This window comes from Monodelphis domestica, chromosome 1 (assembly GCF_027887165.1).
Source record: "Monodelphis domestica isolate mMonDom1 chromosome 1, mMonDom1.pri, whole genome shotgun sequence".
NCBI lineage: Eukaryota > Metazoa > Chordata > Mammalia > Didelphimorphia > Didelphidae > Monodelphis > Monodelphis domestica.
In genome coordinates, this window is record NC_077227.1 from 73,132,439 (window position 1) to 73,149,349 (window position 16,911).

At 35.7% G+C, this 16,911-nt stretch overlaps 1 protein-coding gene across 2 annotated transcripts in view; it reads left to right on the forward strand.

Annotated features, from left to right (window-relative positions):
* WDFY4 (WDFY family member 4) overlaps positions 1 to 16,911 on the forward strand; it is a 371,719-nt gene that overhangs the window by 97,070 nt on the left and 257,738 nt on the right. For both annotated transcript variants that reach the window (XM_056800705.1, XM_007478602.3), the window contains exons 14-18: positions 9,298 to 9,512; positions 10,115 to 10,221; positions 10,853 to 11,090; positions 11,440 to 11,516; positions 15,021 to 15,239. In XM_056800705.1, the coding sequence (XP_056656683.1) occupies positions 9,298 to 9,512; positions 10,115 to 10,221; positions 10,853 to 11,090; positions 11,440 to 11,516; positions 15,021 to 15,239 (856 nt within the window). The remainder of the gene's footprint in view (positions 1 to 9,297; positions 9,513 to 10,114; positions 10,222 to 10,852; positions 11,091 to 11,439; positions 11,517 to 15,020; positions 15,240 to 16,911) is intronic.

The following is a 16,911-nucleotide window of genomic DNA, read 5'->3' on the forward strand; positions in this document are numbered from 1 at the left end:
GGATTCATTGTATATTTTCTGGGGTTTACACTTAAAAATTATGCCCTCCTGAATTGCTCCAAATTTTCACACTTCATTAAAAGATATAATAATGACTTGGGGCTTCTGAGTAGTATAGTGGATACAGAATTGGTCCTGGAGTCAGGAAAATCTGAGTTCAAGTCCAGCCTCAGATATTTAATATCTGTGTGACCTTGAGCAAGTCTCTTTTCCCCATGTGCCTCAGTTTCTTCATTGATAAATTGAGCTGGAAAAGAAAATGGAAAACCACTTCAGTATCTCTGCCAAGAAACTCTCAAATGGGGTCACCAAGAGTCAAATTTGATTGAATGATAATAATGTACAATATACATGCTTATCATCGTCATCCTCATTCCTGACCCCAATCTCCTATTTTCCCTATTAGAATATTGAGTCCTTGAAGGAAGGAACTGTCTTTACTTTTTTATTTGTGTCTCCAGCCCTTAGCTTAGTTCTAGTACACACTAGTAAGCACTTGAAAATGCCTTTTCACTTCCCCAGTCCTAGACACTACAGATTCTGTTAATGATGCTCAAAATTGCATTAGTTTTCCTACGCGCTCTATCTTACTATTGACTCGCATAACTAAACCTTTTTGTCTGGCTGCTTTCTGGTCACACCTCCCTCTATTTTATACTTGTGAAGTTGAGCTTTGAACTTAAGTTTAAAATTTATGTTCATCGTTATAAATTTCATTTTACTTCTACATTTAGCCCAGTGCTTTAACTTGTCAAGATCATTTGTGGATGTGAAAAACTGAATATTTATTACATAGTTAAAAATGTGTATTAAAATTAACATGATAGTAACAAAAGAGCCCTGTTTGCCTTTGTCCCCACTTGAAATTCTTTTTGATCTCTTTTGTTTGCGTTTTAAATGTTTCATTTGCATCACTTTACCTCCATGTTCACCCCTCAAGATCTTTTTGGATCTGATTCTGTTCTGCAGTGTGTTGGGTCTCCCTTCCAGCTTTCTGTCACTTGATAATTTGATAAAGATGCCATCTGTGCCATTATCCAAGTCATTTATAAAACTGTAAAGCAGCCCAGGGCCAAAAACAGATCTGGAAAACACTGGAGACATCAAATTGATGCTGAACCATTCATGTCTACTCTTTGAAGTTTGGCCCTTCAACCAATTCCCTATCCATGTTAATTGTATTATCATTTAGCCCACATCTCTTCCCATTTTCCACAAGAATAGCAGGAAACACTGTCAAATGTTTGGATAAAATATAGGCATGTTACACATATAGTATTTCCCCAATCTAGAATTTCAAAAAAATGCTGTTACCTGTGTCCTTTTCTACTTCACAATCCCTCCTCTCCTATTCTCTTTTAGATATCACACACACTCTGTGCTCTTATTTGGACCTTCTTCTGTACTCTGATTTTCAATCGGCTTCATATTCATCTTTGTCTTTATGGTTTGGATTTTAATTTCTCATTATTACTCAAGAATCCCTTATCTTCCTGGCCTTCTGTCATCCTCAATCTGCACTTTCTTCAAGACCAAGGACCACTATCAATAGATATTTTTCATTCCTGATCCAAGGGTCATGAATTTTGCTAGAGAAAGCCAGGAAGTTGGGCTGATTTCACATAATTAATAAACTTTACTCCCTTCTTAGCTCAGTTTCCCCAATATCTGTTTTAAGCTTTTTCTTTTCTCCTCCCTTTTAATCACCCCCCCCATTTTCATAACTTAACACACGACTTGGCTTCTTTCTGAAATGAAAAGATGGGCATCCTGAGATATGGATTCCCTCAGCTTCTTTTCTTCATTACTCATTCATTACTCTGCTCCAACATTTATTAGGGCCACATTCTCCTTAAGGTAGTGTAGTATTTCCTTTGAACAGGATATAATAGCAACTATTCTGGTGACTGCACTGTTTTGGAAATTAACTGGTGAATCAACTTTACAAATGCAAGTGGGCACCTTCTCTGCAATGCATAGTCTTATTCGTTCAGTAATTCCAGTTCTGTCTGATACTTTGCAGCCCCAATGGGGGTTTTCTTGGCAAAGGTGGTTGGCTATTTCTTTGTCCAGCACATTTTACAGATGAAGAAATTGAGGCAAACAAGGTGACTTGCCCAGGATCCAATGAGTATCTGAGATCAGATTCAACCTAAAGTTTTCCTGACTCCCAACCCAGAACTCTATCCACAGCATCACCTAGCTGTCCCATCATACTCTTACAGAATTGCCTACAGCAGTGGTGTCCAATTCAAATAGAAACAAGTGCCTGCCAGAATATATTATCTTAGAAAACTACTAGTTAACATTAACTGTGTTATATTGTATTTTTTTAAGTTAAATATTTTTCCAATGACATTTTAATCTGGTTTATTCTGCACTGGGAGTTTTGTTGGCCACTAAACTAATATAACAGGACTTATATTTCTAATATCATCCTTATACAGCCAATGGACTATGATTGTGATACCTTTGACATGGGACACTGAGGGTCTAGGTGATTTCCCCAGAGTCCCACAACTAGCACATCAGTCATAAATTTAGAGCTGGAAGGGACCTCAGAAACCACTGGATCTCAATCCTTGAGGGAAGGGAAGAAAAAAGGAGAAGGGAAGGGGAAGGAATTAAAGTCATAGTTAGAAGAGGAACCTTAGGGATCATTTTATCACAACCCCCTAGTTTTGCCAGTTGAGAAACCTGCCGTCCAATGGGATAAAAATGATTTACCTCCTGTCACACTGTTGGTTGGTGACAAAATCATCAAGATATGCTGTTTATGGATTACAGGTCTTTTCTTTAAAATTTGGCAAAATATTTAGGGTCAATTTGTATTTCACACTTAATGTTCAGCAGTTACTAAGTAATTAGTACATAGAAGACATTTGTTTGGCACTAAGGAAGATAAAGATAAATAAAACATAGTCCCAGAGTACCCCACCATCATAGGACTTATGGTCTGATAGAGAAGATACATTTTAGGTAAAAGGTATAATGTACAATAAACAATCCCAAATGCACACATGAGAGGGCATAGGAGTAAAATGATTGCAGTGCTTGGACATATGAAATCCCATTGAACCTCTAATCTCTAAGAAGCAGTCCTTCAGAAGTAAATGCTTTGGTTCAAGAAGAATAAATTGATTCAATAGTCTCTGCAAATCTGGGAACTTAACAAAAGAGACAAATCAGCAAATGTACCTTTGCCAAAGCATTAGGGAAACTCAATAAAAGTTAATGCATCCTGGTTTTCAGCTAAGGAAACAACCATTTCCCTTTGGATTCAGTGCTGGGTGATGACCTTAGGAGACTAAGCCAGAAGCGGGCTGAAATAAAACTTGAGTGTAGTTCTATCAATATTAACAAAATACTTGCCTGCCCTTTCTTTCTGGCCTGACCAAAATAATGATTAAATGAGGATGCAATCATTTTTGACATAGACTCCACGTCCAGTGGAGTGTCATTCAAACAGTTTAGAAGCATTCTTAAAGCAGAGGTGCTATTGGTTTCTCTAAGTAATATCGATAAAGGATGAGCAAGGACAGCTCAACACACTGAACTTTCAAATTCTTCTTTTGGAACCTTCACTGGAAAGCGCATATTAGCAGATCTTTAGTAGTTACTGTTTAGCAGTAAAGAATTAAAAAAAAACATACATGCACATAAAATTTAATGGATTTATCTGGTAATCATTCTGGTTTGGTGAAGGCACTTGTATCTGCTCCTTCCTGTGGGCAAAGACACTGTGGAACATTCTGAGATGGTATTACATCTGATTTTGCAAAAGATTTCAAGACTCACAAAAATCTATTTTTGTTTCTTTTGACCTTGTACCAGTGCATGTGAATATCAGGGATGGTTTCATAGATCAATGAATGATCTGAAAGGAAAGTGAAGCAGAGTGGTATAATTGAAAAATCTTGAATTTATAAAGTGAGTGTTTGGATTAAAAATCTGGCTCTTTTACTCTCTATATGACCTTGAACAGACTGCTTAATCTTCTTGGGACTCAGTTTCCTAATCTATAAATTGAGGGTACTGCGCTCTATGTTTTAAAGGTTTTATTAGACTCTATCTTAATTGTGATGATTCCAAGTTACTTACAGTTGTGTGGATTTGGGTTCATTATTTTTCTGCAAATATAAGAGATATATAGATCACATAAAAGTAGATATAAAGAAAGTTTCATTCTGTTTCAAGATACATGGTTGGTTTTCCTAATTCAAATTCGACTTGACTATGATATTCCTCTAGTTTAAGTTTTTTCAAATAATTTTTTCAAATAATTTATTTTTATCAAAGGACTATCACACCTGATCATATACTTTTAAGCTCCCTCCCACTTGAAAAACCATATAGTTTCTAGTTTCAGCTCAGTATTTGACACCTCATATTTAGGTCTTTTTCCCAAAAGTTTTTAGGAAACAGTTTACTAGCGTGCTGGACTACATGGCCTTCAAGGTTCCTTTCATGTCTAACAAGCTATGCTCTGTAATATATGAGCTCTTGGGAAAGGTGGGGAAAAAAAAGAAAAAAGGAAGCTATGGCCTGGCTTAATTTTGAGAAAAGCCTTCAAAAAGTTTACAAAATACTATTTTTTCTACTTTGAAACAGTACAGCAAAGGGCACTAACTTAGACTTCCAGATTCTTAATTATTTATCATATGGTACATTAGCAAGGCAGTTCAGCTTTATTTCACTTCCTTTCCCTATCTCTTTTTTGTTTGTCCATCTTAGTTTCTTTCTCTTCCCCCTTTCCCCATTCTAGACTTCATAGAAGAACACAAACATAGGTAACATATTGAAGCTTTCTTTTGCATGATACTTGCATAGAGACAAAAAATTAAGCTACTAGATTTTTGTTAACAAATAAATACTTCCTCTAAGAAGGGAATATATATATATATATAATATGTATATATACATATAGAATTTTGTATGTAATATCATTATATATTACATAAATATATATATGCATTCATATGACTGGAACATGAAGATTCAGATAATCTGTCTTCAAAAGAGTTAGAGTAAAAGAACAGGAAGTCTGAGAAAAGGAACATAGATTTAGAGCTCAAAAAGTCCTCAGTGGTCATCTAATAGACCTCTTTCATTTTATTGATAAAGAAGCTGAGGCCAAGAGAGGAGGTAAAAGTCACTTAACTGAGGTCACATAGCTAGTGAGTTGCTGAGTTGGGACTTGAACCTAGATTCTCCAATTCTCAATAGAGCATGCTTTCCCCCAACTATGCTGACTCCCTATCATCAAGAGCTAAACTCTCTGATGCAATAGTGAACAAATTCAAGACTGAACTGTTAAGTGGAGAAACTTGAGAGCTACTTAAGACCAGTGTACAAATTGCTATGTGACATTCTGCCCTGAAAATACAATCTGCCGGTCAACTTTGTGCTCCCAACACATTTACCACAGAATCCTAATTGAACCCACCTTGCCTCCCTCTTACATTGTAAGCAATATGTGTTAGGAAAAATCAATCCATTTGTATGGGGAAAAACAGACTGGTTTCCTGCCACTGTTTATATTTTCACTAAAACCCAATTTTCCTGGAACTACCATTGAAAACTGTACATTTTATTCAAAACAAGGCAATATTAGTATTGACAGTACTGCAATGATAATGAGGGCGATCAATTTCTCATTCTCCATTATGGTGATATTGAGCAGATTTTGGAGTAAACTTGTAGTTTAATTAGCCAGTATCAGCATTTTCCCCCTTTTTTGCAAACTTTTTTTTTTGGTTTAAAAGTATTCTTGTCCTATTTGCAAAATAAAACCCCCCAAAGCCCCAACAACAATAAGTGCTGGTAATAAAAACTGGATAGTTGTTGAGATTTCTTTTTAATTCTTATTAATAATACATTGCGGTTTTATTTTTGCATCTTCTTTTGCACAGACTGTCTTCCCAACTCTTCTGCCAAATTAAGAGTGTAGTTACCAAATCAAGTAATGAAAGTCAAGGGAGAGAGAAATTTCAAAACAAAATGCTATTATCCATTATGTGTTGAGGAAGCAGAAAAGCAGGCTATGGTTTATAATGACTTTGAAAGAAGGATGTGTGAACAGAAGTCTAGAGTAAGACAAAGTCTTTGAAATAGTTTGAAATTTGTACATAAAAGAAAGACTAATATTAATAAGACTAAAGAAGTTGGGTGGTTCAATAGGAATTACATTAACAAATTTAAACTATTGTTTAGAATACCTGTTGAGGTAGCCAAAGTTTGCTATGGGTACATTTGGGATTTCCTTCCTTCCTTCCTTCCTTCGTTCCTTCCTTCCTTCCTTCCTTCCTTCCTTCCTTCCTTCCTTCCTTCCTTCCTTCCTTCCTTCCTTCCTTCCTTCCTTCCTTTTTCTCTCTCTCTCTGTGTTTCTTTCTTCCTTCCTTCTTCTCTCTCTCTGGGTCTCTCTCTTTCTTTCTTTGTATCTTTCTTCCTTTCTTTTCTTTGTTTCTCTCTCTTTTTCTTTGTTTCTTTCTTTGTTTTCTTTCTTTGTTTTCTTTCTTTGTTTTGTTTGTTTGTTTGTTTGTTTGTTTGTTTGTTTGTTTGTTTGTTTGTTTGTTTGTTTGTTTCTTTCTTTCTTTCTTTCTTTCTTTCTTTCTTTCTTTCTTTCTTTCATCTATAAGCATTAATTTAAATTCCTACTTTGCACCAGATGCTGTGTTTGGCATTAAAGATAAAAAGGGAAAAATGAAACAGCCCTCGACTTCAAAGAACTTATATTCTATCAGAGGAGACAATACTTACATTTATCAGTACATAAAATATATATATATAAAATAAACATGATATAATGGGAGAGGTTATAATTGGAAGGTTCAAGAAAGTCCTTGTATAGTGGTGAGCTTTGAAGGATAATAGCATTGGAGGAAATAAGAGAGAACATTCTAGACTTGGAGACAACCTATGCAAAGGCAAGGAGATAGAGCCAGAGGATAGTGCTTGAAGAACAATAGTAATGCCAGTCTGACTGATATGAAAAAGTAGAATGCAGGAAGGTCTTCCTGAGTATAAGATTAGCCCAATACTCATTCTATCATCTCTCTCTGTGTCTGTTTGTTTGTCTGTCTGTCTCCCTCCGTCTACATATACATATTTATACATGGTTATATATATATATGTGTATATATATATATATATGTATGTATGTATGTATTGGCAAGTCATCCATCCTTTCTGGGCTTCAGTTTCCTAAATTATTTTTTAACTTCATTGAACAAGTTTTTGAGCTTCAAATTCCCTATAGTTTGTATCTTCATGTAAGTCTTTCCAGGTTTTTCTTAAACCCTCTTGCACATCATTTTTTACAGCACAATAGTATTCCATCCCAATTATATGCCACAGCATCCCTCATTTTACAATCTTTGGTACCACAAAACTATTGCTCTCAATACTTTTATACAAATAGATCCTTTTCCTTTTAAAAAAAATCTCAGACATATAAAATGTCCTTTTCTATAAAGTTTTATGGTTAAATTAGATAATCTCTAAGGCTCCTTCTAGTTCTAAGTCTATAATCCTATAAAGAACAATTTAAGAAAAAAGTTTGTTGTAGTTGACTATGAAGGGATTTGTTTGGCACATAAATTGATGTCTCAAATAGAAGACTTCATAATACTTCATATGGTAGCTGTTCAAGTGCTGAAGTCCACATGGGTCTATGGATAATTTTAGAAGTTTTGAATTAAAAAAAAAACTATTTTAATATCTGCATATCAATTAAACATTTATTTTGTAGTTATATCCATTTTATTTTATATATTTAAAAACATTATTCTGAGAAAGTTTCTATATTCTTAACCAGACCTTCAAAAGGACTTATGACTCTTTAAATGAAAAAAAAAAGTGAGCCCCCCTGCCATAAGGGTAAAGGCCTTATCAATTGTTTTTTTTTTCTATATAAAAAATATGTATCTATTTTGAAATTGGAATCTGTTACCCTAAAAACTACAATTCCCAACAAAACTATGATTACCAGGAGCCCACTCACTTCCTGTCATTACATGCTGACAAGTAGGCAGGAGATAAATTGGGTGGAGTTCCCTGTTTGTTTTTTTCCTTCCTGTCAGCATCTTTGGTGAAGCAGGTATTTTGAGCAGGCAGAAAAACCTAGGCACGTGGTTCTATTTTGTCAGATAATAAACTTTATAAAAATAATAATAAAAGTATTCAAAATTAATTTAACTCTTACTCTATTTTGTGACGCAGCATTTAGCAAAGTAGGGTATTTTGTCTACTTCTTCATTATATGTTTAAAGGTATTCTACCTTTTAAGCCACTAACTCACCAGAGGTGCTTAGTATAGATCAGATTTACTATTAATAAGTCAGTCAATAAATATTTATTAATCACTTATTATATGCCCGATGCTTGCCACATGACTACATTTATTACAATATTAACAACAAACCACCATGGTTAAAGAAGGACTTAGGCCTAGAGATGGCAATTTTGGGGTTCAAATCTAGTCTCCAACACTTCCTAGCTGGGTAACCCTGGCAAGTCCCTTAATCTCCATTGCCTAGTTCTTACCACTCTTCTGACCTGAAACCAGTTTTAAGGCAGAAGTAAGGTTTTTTTTTTTGTTGTTGTTTGTTTGTTTGTTTGTTTTTAAGAAAGGCATTACTAAGCTGAAGTCATCCAAGGAAAAGGTTGTGAAAACATGTCCAATGAGAGTCAGTTAAAAGAGACAGGCATGTTCAGCCATAATCTCTGACTTCAAGAATTGATGGGAATATACATGTTGTGGAATGTATCACTTTCCCATTCTACTGCTGATATAAAGTTTAATTTGTGAACGAGCTCAAATTCCAGAATTTTTTCTGGATCTTTGATTTTATCATTTCAAGCAGTTCCCTTCCTCAGTGCTGAAAAAAAGTGTTACTAAATAAACACTGGAGATCTGCCTGGAGCACAAACAGATCAGGAGTCATTTAAGGGAGCTAGTTGGTAAAGTAGATAAGAGTGCAGAGCCTGGAGACAGAAGACTCGTTTTCTGAGTTCAAATACAGCCTCAGACAGTTACTAGCTATATGATCCTGGTTAAGTCATTTAACCCCATTTTCTCTGTTTGCTCATTTATAAAATGAGCTGGGGAAGGAAATGGAAAACTGCTCCAAGTAGCTGCCAAGAAAATTCCAGAAGGGATTGCAAAGAGCCAGGCATGAGTAAAAAACAACTCTACAACAACAAACTCTATATCACCTTTTCCTCTACTGGAATGTCTCCAAAATGTATATCCAGTTTGAATATCTCAATATTTTTTTCTTTTCTCATCTTTTTTAGCTTTCTAAGGAAATTCAGTGCTCTTTGGCCAATCACATCCAGTCACTGGTGAAGTCAGAGAAGAACCGTCAAGTCATGTGTGAGGCTGGATTGCTCAAGACCATTATCACATTCTGCCATAAAGCCTTAACTGACAGCAGCGACCCACTTCACTTGTCTCTCATAAGGATTTTCGAGAAACTTGCTTCCCAAGCCATTGAGCCAGACATATTACGGTGTGGTGTCTGTTTTAAAGTAGAATCTGAATCTCAACAATAATTCTTATTGCTAATGAGAAAATACGCCATCACAAATTACTCCATTATGTTTTTGATTTATGTTTCAGCAATAATCATTAATGATAAAAAGAAAGGCAAAAGGAGTCCTTTCTCTCCAGGATCTCACATTCTAATAAGAGAGGAACAAAAAGATACATAAAATTCATACAGGGCCTGTGGAAAGTAGCCTTAGTGGGGTATGCATTAGTCATTGGGAGGGGTTGGAAAAGATATCCTAAAGAAGGTGAATGAAGCCAGAAATTTTAAGAGGCAGAAGTGAAGAGGGAGGAAGAAGTCTGGGCATGGGACAGCTCATGAGATTCTCATCGAGGGATTTATAGTCAATCTTAACTCCACCAGGGCCACATTGCTTTGATTTCTCTCTTGTGCTCCATATTTACTGAGCATTCTGTGTGCCATCAATGAAATCTTGTCATTAGTCATTGTGTGATGTAATTTACTCCTAACTTCATTTTGTTTTAAACTCCATAACAGATTTTGCCAAACTTTGCTATGTAGATGAACTTTCTTGGTTTCTGTTTTATTTTTGTAATTTTTAGGCAATTTCTTAGCCTTGGGATTCCTTCAGCTAAGGAAGCTGGATGCAAAACAATTAATACATCTCTTTTTCAAGGAGATAATTCATGTCATTCAGATATGAAAACAGGTAAGAAAGAACTTACTAAAAAATAAAAACAAAAACAAAATAAGCAAAATAAACTAAAAAAAGAATAATCTTCTCTAAGCACTTGGTACAGGACTTTGCATTTCTTTAATTCGCCCCAAGAAAGCAAAACTATTGATCTTGGTTATCAACTTACTCTGATATAACCTATAGTCACTGGCCACGTAGAGGATCAAGGAACTTGGGAGGGTTTGGTCAATAATTCCTACATGGGAAAGAATTGAAGAGCCATAAAAGGGGACGAAGATTGGACCTTAGGATAGCATCCATAATTGGTGGTGGGAAGATGAGGAAAAGTCAGTGAACTCATAGGAGTGTCAGAGGAACTCATATTATAATTCAAGAGAATTAGAGGTAGAAGAACTAGAACATCACTGTGCCAGAAATCTAGGGAAGAAAGTTTCAAAGACTCTTCATCAATAAGGTCAATGTCAAACCACAGCTCAGGGAGGATAAGGACTGAGAAAAAGTAGTTCTGTTTAGAAATAGGTCATTTGTTGGTTATTTCAGGAGAAAAGTTTTGGTAGAATGATGGGGACATAAGATAGATTGTCAGGAAAAGAAGTAATACACATGAAACAGCTGAAAAAGTTTATTCATTTTTGTATTTTAGGATTAGAAGCACCAGCACCCCCTGGTACTGATAGTTCTGTCAAAACTATATCTGATGACAGCCTTTCTGTGAGCACTGTGCCAAGCTCAAAGTCATCAGGGGCACCCAAGAGCTCTGCTAATATTCTTCAGACAGCAATGAGTCTCATTTCTATGACATCACCACGAAACATCCAGCCACAGAAAGCTACCCTGGCTCCATCATTTGTAGAATTTGACATGTCTGTGGAAGGATATGGGTACTGTTGGCTTTCTTCTACTTTGAATTATTATAATTTATTAACCTTATGACACCTGAGCTAATCTAACATAGTGGGATCATGAGATTCTTATTTTCATGATCATCACAATTTTCCTGTTCTTGTCTAATCCTGCTAATCACCATTGATATCCCATGCATTTTCACAAGTAATACAATTTTGACCTTCAGAGATCCATAACCAATTCAGATGTGAATAGAGTTGTTGCCATGAAATCTTCTCATTTCCATTCAATAATTGATTGAATTCCATTTATTGCATACAGGTCTCAAATGGGCATACAAGATCAATGATTTGAAAGCCTTTTTTTTTTGTTTTTTTTTTCCAGTTGTTTATTTATCCCTACATTGTCAACAGTAATGGGTCCCAATACAGAACATTCAATCTCTGGAGGAATTGGTATAGGTAAGTAGCTTTTTGCCTACTTCTCTGTCATAGTAAGTTAAGATATTTATTAGGATACCAGTTTACCAAAAGGGGTAGCACTAACTCAATACATTGATAATGCTTTAAAAAATAACATGGTAGAATGAGAGAACCTTGAAGCTGGAATTTGAAGAGTTCAATCTGAAAGCTAGTTTTGCCACTAATCAGTTATGGGACTATGCAAGTTATCTACTGTCTTGCAGGCTCTTGATTTCTTCACCTGCAAAATGACAGGATTGTGCTTTTTAGTTACAACATTCAAAAGCTCTATGATTTTTCCAATTAAATAGGTAAATAGTACCCAAAGTAAGAATACATCTTATCCTCAAATCTTCTATAACAGCTATATGCTATTCTTCATGTAGAAATAACAACAACTGTTTTAATGTTTGCAAATGATTACTATATAATACTATATGTTATACATAGTAAAATATATAAATGTAATATGTACATGTGAAACATAAATAGGTAATAGATTACACATATAAAATAATTACATATATTGTCTATAAATGTCATATCTGCAAAGCATTTTATATATAATATCTCCTATGGTCTTCATAACAGCTTTATGAGATAGTTACCTAATGCAATAGTCAGACTCTACCCATGGTGGTGAGCCTATGGCACGTGTACCAGAGGTGGTACTTAGAGTTCTCTCTGTGGGTACATGAGCCTTCAACGGAGCACAGAGTTTGTCAGTTTGTTACTGGAAAGCCAGAGGGACCCTGGGCTAGGCTGCTCCCCTCCCCTTCTCCATATGCACCTGAGGACATTTCTCAAAATCACCTGCCCCTCTAAAAGGTTCAGCATCACTGGACTATGCCAAGAGGTGACTATTTTGATGATTTTCTACTTGATTTCTTTGCTCTCATTTTCTACCCAATCCAATCAATTTTCCACACAGCTGCTAAAGGGATTTTCCTAAAGTTCAGGCCTTAATATGTTAACCCTTCCCAAACCTCTCCTCAATAAACTCCAGAATTACCTCTAAAATAAAATACTAACATCTCAATTTAGCATTTATGTCTCTTTGCAACTTGGCTCCTTCTTTGTGTGGTATTCGACTCCATGCTCCCTTCCTGCTCCACCACCCCCACTTTTCAGCTACCTTTTCTGTATTGTCCCTCATTATTATGTATGCTCCTTAAGGAGAGGGATTTTCTCTTTCTTTATAGTTGTACCCTCAGCATTTATAGTAAATATATTAAATGCTTGTTGTCTTGTCGCCTTGCCTTTACAGTCCAGCCATGCTGTCCTGTTTGCTATTGCTCACATGAAATATTCCCCCAGCTCTGCCTTTGCCTATCTTTTCCCCAAACCTAGAATGCTCTCCCTCCAAGCCTTTAGTCCTGGTCTCCTTCAAGTCTCAGATTATCCAGAGTTCTTTTTAGTACCCTCAGTAACTAGCATCTTTCTACTTATAGTTAACCTGAATTTGATTTTTGCAAGACTTTATTATTATTGTTATATATTATTACTTTTAATAATAATGATATTAATGTGTGTCCTCATAATAATCTCGGGAAGTAGTTACAATTACTATCCCCATCTTACTATTTAAGAAATAGGAAATCAGAAGTAAATTGAGTCCAGTCACAGAGCTAATTAAATGTCTGAAGCCAGATTTAAAAGCAAGTCATCTGGATTCCAAGCGCAGTGTTTTATCTGCTGTATCACCCAGCTGCCTCTGTTCTTAGCATGCACTTCTTCATCACCTCCACCTCTGAGAACTATTGGCTTCCTTTAAGATTCAGTCTCATCCTGAAAGATACAAGTTCTTTCTTCCTTCTCAAATGATCATATTTATAAGTTATATATCATACAGTAGAATGTAAGCTTCTTGAGATCAAGAATTGCTTTTTAATTTGGTCTTTGTATTCCTAACCCCTGGTACAGAGCCCTGTAGGCTCATACATGTGTATCGCACCTCATTCTCCACTCTGCATGAAAATGATATACTTTCTGCCTTTTATCCAAATCTATCATGACTTGTCTTTGGTCAAGTACAGACAACCCAACTTTATGAATAAATTAATTAATGAAAAGGAATTATTTAATACCAACCATGTTTAATATTGATGTTTAATACCAATAGGCATTTTGCTAAGCATAAATATACAAACTCTTGTGCAAATATATATGAAAAAATACAAAAACAAAATTGCCCCTTCTTTCACTGAGTTTACATTCTGAGGGGCAGAGGGAAAAGCACATATAGGTAAATAGTGGATTAAGAGGAGTCTTGATCTAAAAAAGTCATAGTGAGGGTGAGTGGAAATTTGATGCAATCATTTTACAACACAGACACAAGAAATATTAGTGTTGGTTTAATTTCTTTTCCCAGAGTGGCAGAAAGTGGAATCAGAGACAGAGAGAGGGCAGAGCAGTGTAGGCATGTGGTCAGAAGACTAGTGCAAGAAGATGGTTAAGTTGGACAATTAGATGGGATTTGAAGTGTGACTTGGGACTAGATTAATATAACAGACTATGTGGCTTCATTCTCACTCATTCACCAGTCAGGGCAGCTCAACTCCTAGGCAAGAGTCCCAAAGCAGAGTGGTTTAACCCTCTCCTCCCCTACCAGGACATGGTCTGGAAATGCAGAGAAAGTACAGTAGCAGAGTGAATGGCAAGATAACCCCTCACCTTACTTTCCCTGTCTCTTTTTGTGTGTTGTCTTCTCCCATTAAATAGTAAGCTGTCTGAGGACAGGGACTGACATACTTTTTATCATCTCATGCCTAGCACTTAGTGTGGTGCTTGGTACAGTTTTTGCTGTTTAGTCATTTTTTAGTAGTGGCCAACTCTTTATGAACTCTTTTGAAGTTTTCTTGGCAAAGATATTGAGTGGTTTGCCATTTCTTTCTCTAATTTGTTTTACAGATGAAGCCTTCTTTCCCTAATAGGGTTAAGTGACTTACCCAGGGTCACATAGTTAATAAGTGGCAGAGGAAGGATTTGAACTCAGGAAGATGTCCTTCTGACTCTTGGCCTGGGCACTCTGTCCACTGTGCCACCATGCTGCCCTGACACATAGTGGGCACTTAAATTATTGTTTGTTGGACCTAACTGGTTAAAGTTATGATGCTCTTTTGATGCCATTTGATGTAAAAGTGGCAGGGGCCACAGAGAATACCTTAATTGGGGGAGTTTTTCTTAATTCCAGTTTTCATTTGAGGAGAAAGAAATATGACTGATAATCAGAAATTTCATGATATTTACATTCACCTCAGCAGCAGGGAGTGGGGTACGGGCAACCACACTGCTGGTCTCTTCTCTCTGTCTTTCCTTCCATCATCATCAAGGTAAGAATTGTCCTTTGCAAATAGACAGTAATGCTGGGTTCATGAATCCTAAACCTGTGATGCTAAATTCAAGCTCTCATATTATAATGACTCTTCAAAAAAATCTTAAAATTAAGGTAAATATTCTTGCAAACTAAAAATTGTTTTTGACTATTTTTGTTTTCCAACACAGGACCCAGGTTATTTCCTCCCCTGAATGGTCTTACATTTTCCTCCTGGTTCCTGATCAGCAAACACAGTTCTCTTCAAAACATCCATCCCATCCGTTTCTTGACCTTGGTGCGCCACATGGCCAGGACAGAACACCAGTTTGTCTGCTTCTCAATTAGCTTCTCACCTGAGGACCTGACTTTAACCGTTTCTACAGAAGAAAAAGAGTTTGAGCCCCTGGGTGAGATTTTCTGAAGTGTCTCTCCTCCAACTAACAGTTGAAGTACCAGTCAGTCGATTTATAAGCATTCATTAAAAGTGTACTATGTTCCAGGAACCTTGTGTTGAAAAATGATGATACAAAACCAACCCTGCACAAAGCAAGAAGACTATCCCTGCCTTCAAGGAGCTTATATTTTAATGGGGGTGGGGAGTGGAACAATCTGGCAATGCAACAAATACAAATATAGACTTCACAAAGAATAAGGTAGAAATCTGGCCAGAACTATTTTATCAATCAATCAATAAAAAATTTAAGTCCATAAAATATGATAAACACTATGCTAAGTGATGGAGATACAAAACAAAAAGTCAAAAGACAGTCTTTTCCCTCAAAGACTTAGAGCCTAATGGGGGAGATGGCATGAAAGCAATACAGAAGAAACTATATATAAAATAAATAGGAAATCATTAATAGAGAAAAGGCACTAGAATTAAGATGGGGTTGGGAATGACTTCCAGTAAAAGATGGGATTTTATTTGAGACTTAAAGAAAGCCAGAGAGGTCAATAGGCTAAGTAGAAGAGGGAGAACATGCCTGGCCTGTAGGCTTGCCAGAGAAAATGGACATCTTCCTGTTTTCATTGTTTGAAATTGAACCAAATGGCATTTTGATAGTTTATATGTCTGTGAATAATAACTTAAAATGATAAAAATGGTAACAAAAGCTAGCATTTATGTAGCACTTTACCTAAATTATTTCTTTTGATCCTCATAAGGGAGTGAAGGAAGTACTTTTATTATCTCTATTTTACATAAAAGAAAACTAAATCTGAAAGGTTGATTTCTCCAACATTTCTGCTAGGAAATGTCTTTTTATCTAGTTTTATAGTTACCCTGATTAAAAAAATTTCTCTGTATCTTCCTTTTGCCTGTAGGAAAAAATATGTAAACTCTAGCTTTACATTTAAAACCTTTCATAGTCTTATTGGCTATCTTTCTTGCCTATTTTCTACTCTGTACAATGTACCCTGTGTTCTTTTTAAGTCTGTCAAAAAACATTGAGTGCCTACTATATGTCAGACAGTGTGCTAAGTGCTGAGGATACAAAAAGAGGCAAAAGACATTCTTCATCTAGGAATTCACAATCAAATTTCTTTCCTTCCTGTCCTGAACTCTTCTGCCTCTATTCTTTTCTTCTCCCTATCCTTAGTGCCCTCAGTGCTCTTCTAGTTCATCTTGACATACTTAAATCTTATTCTAATGTAGATACTATGAAAACAAATGATACCAATAATTTAACTTTTTCTTATTTGAAAAAATAATTCTTGATCACATGTAAAAAGATTTAATTGTTTGAAATATTCTTAGTTACAGGTTATCCACTCCTGTCCCTTTTCCTTCCTTAAGAAGGCATTTGATATTGATTATGTGGAATAGTACAAAACACATTTTCATATAAACTATATTGCAAAAGAAAACAGAAAGAAAAAGTGAAGTGAAAAAAAGTATGTTTTACTCTACATTCAAAGTTCATCAGTTCTCTCTCTCTGGAGGTGTATAGCATTATTCATCATGAGTCCTTTGGAATTGTCATGATATGAGTAGCTAAGCCTTTCACAGTTGACCATCCTTACAATATTGTTGTTACTATGTACATTGTTTTCCTGGTTACTTAATTTTGCATCAATTCA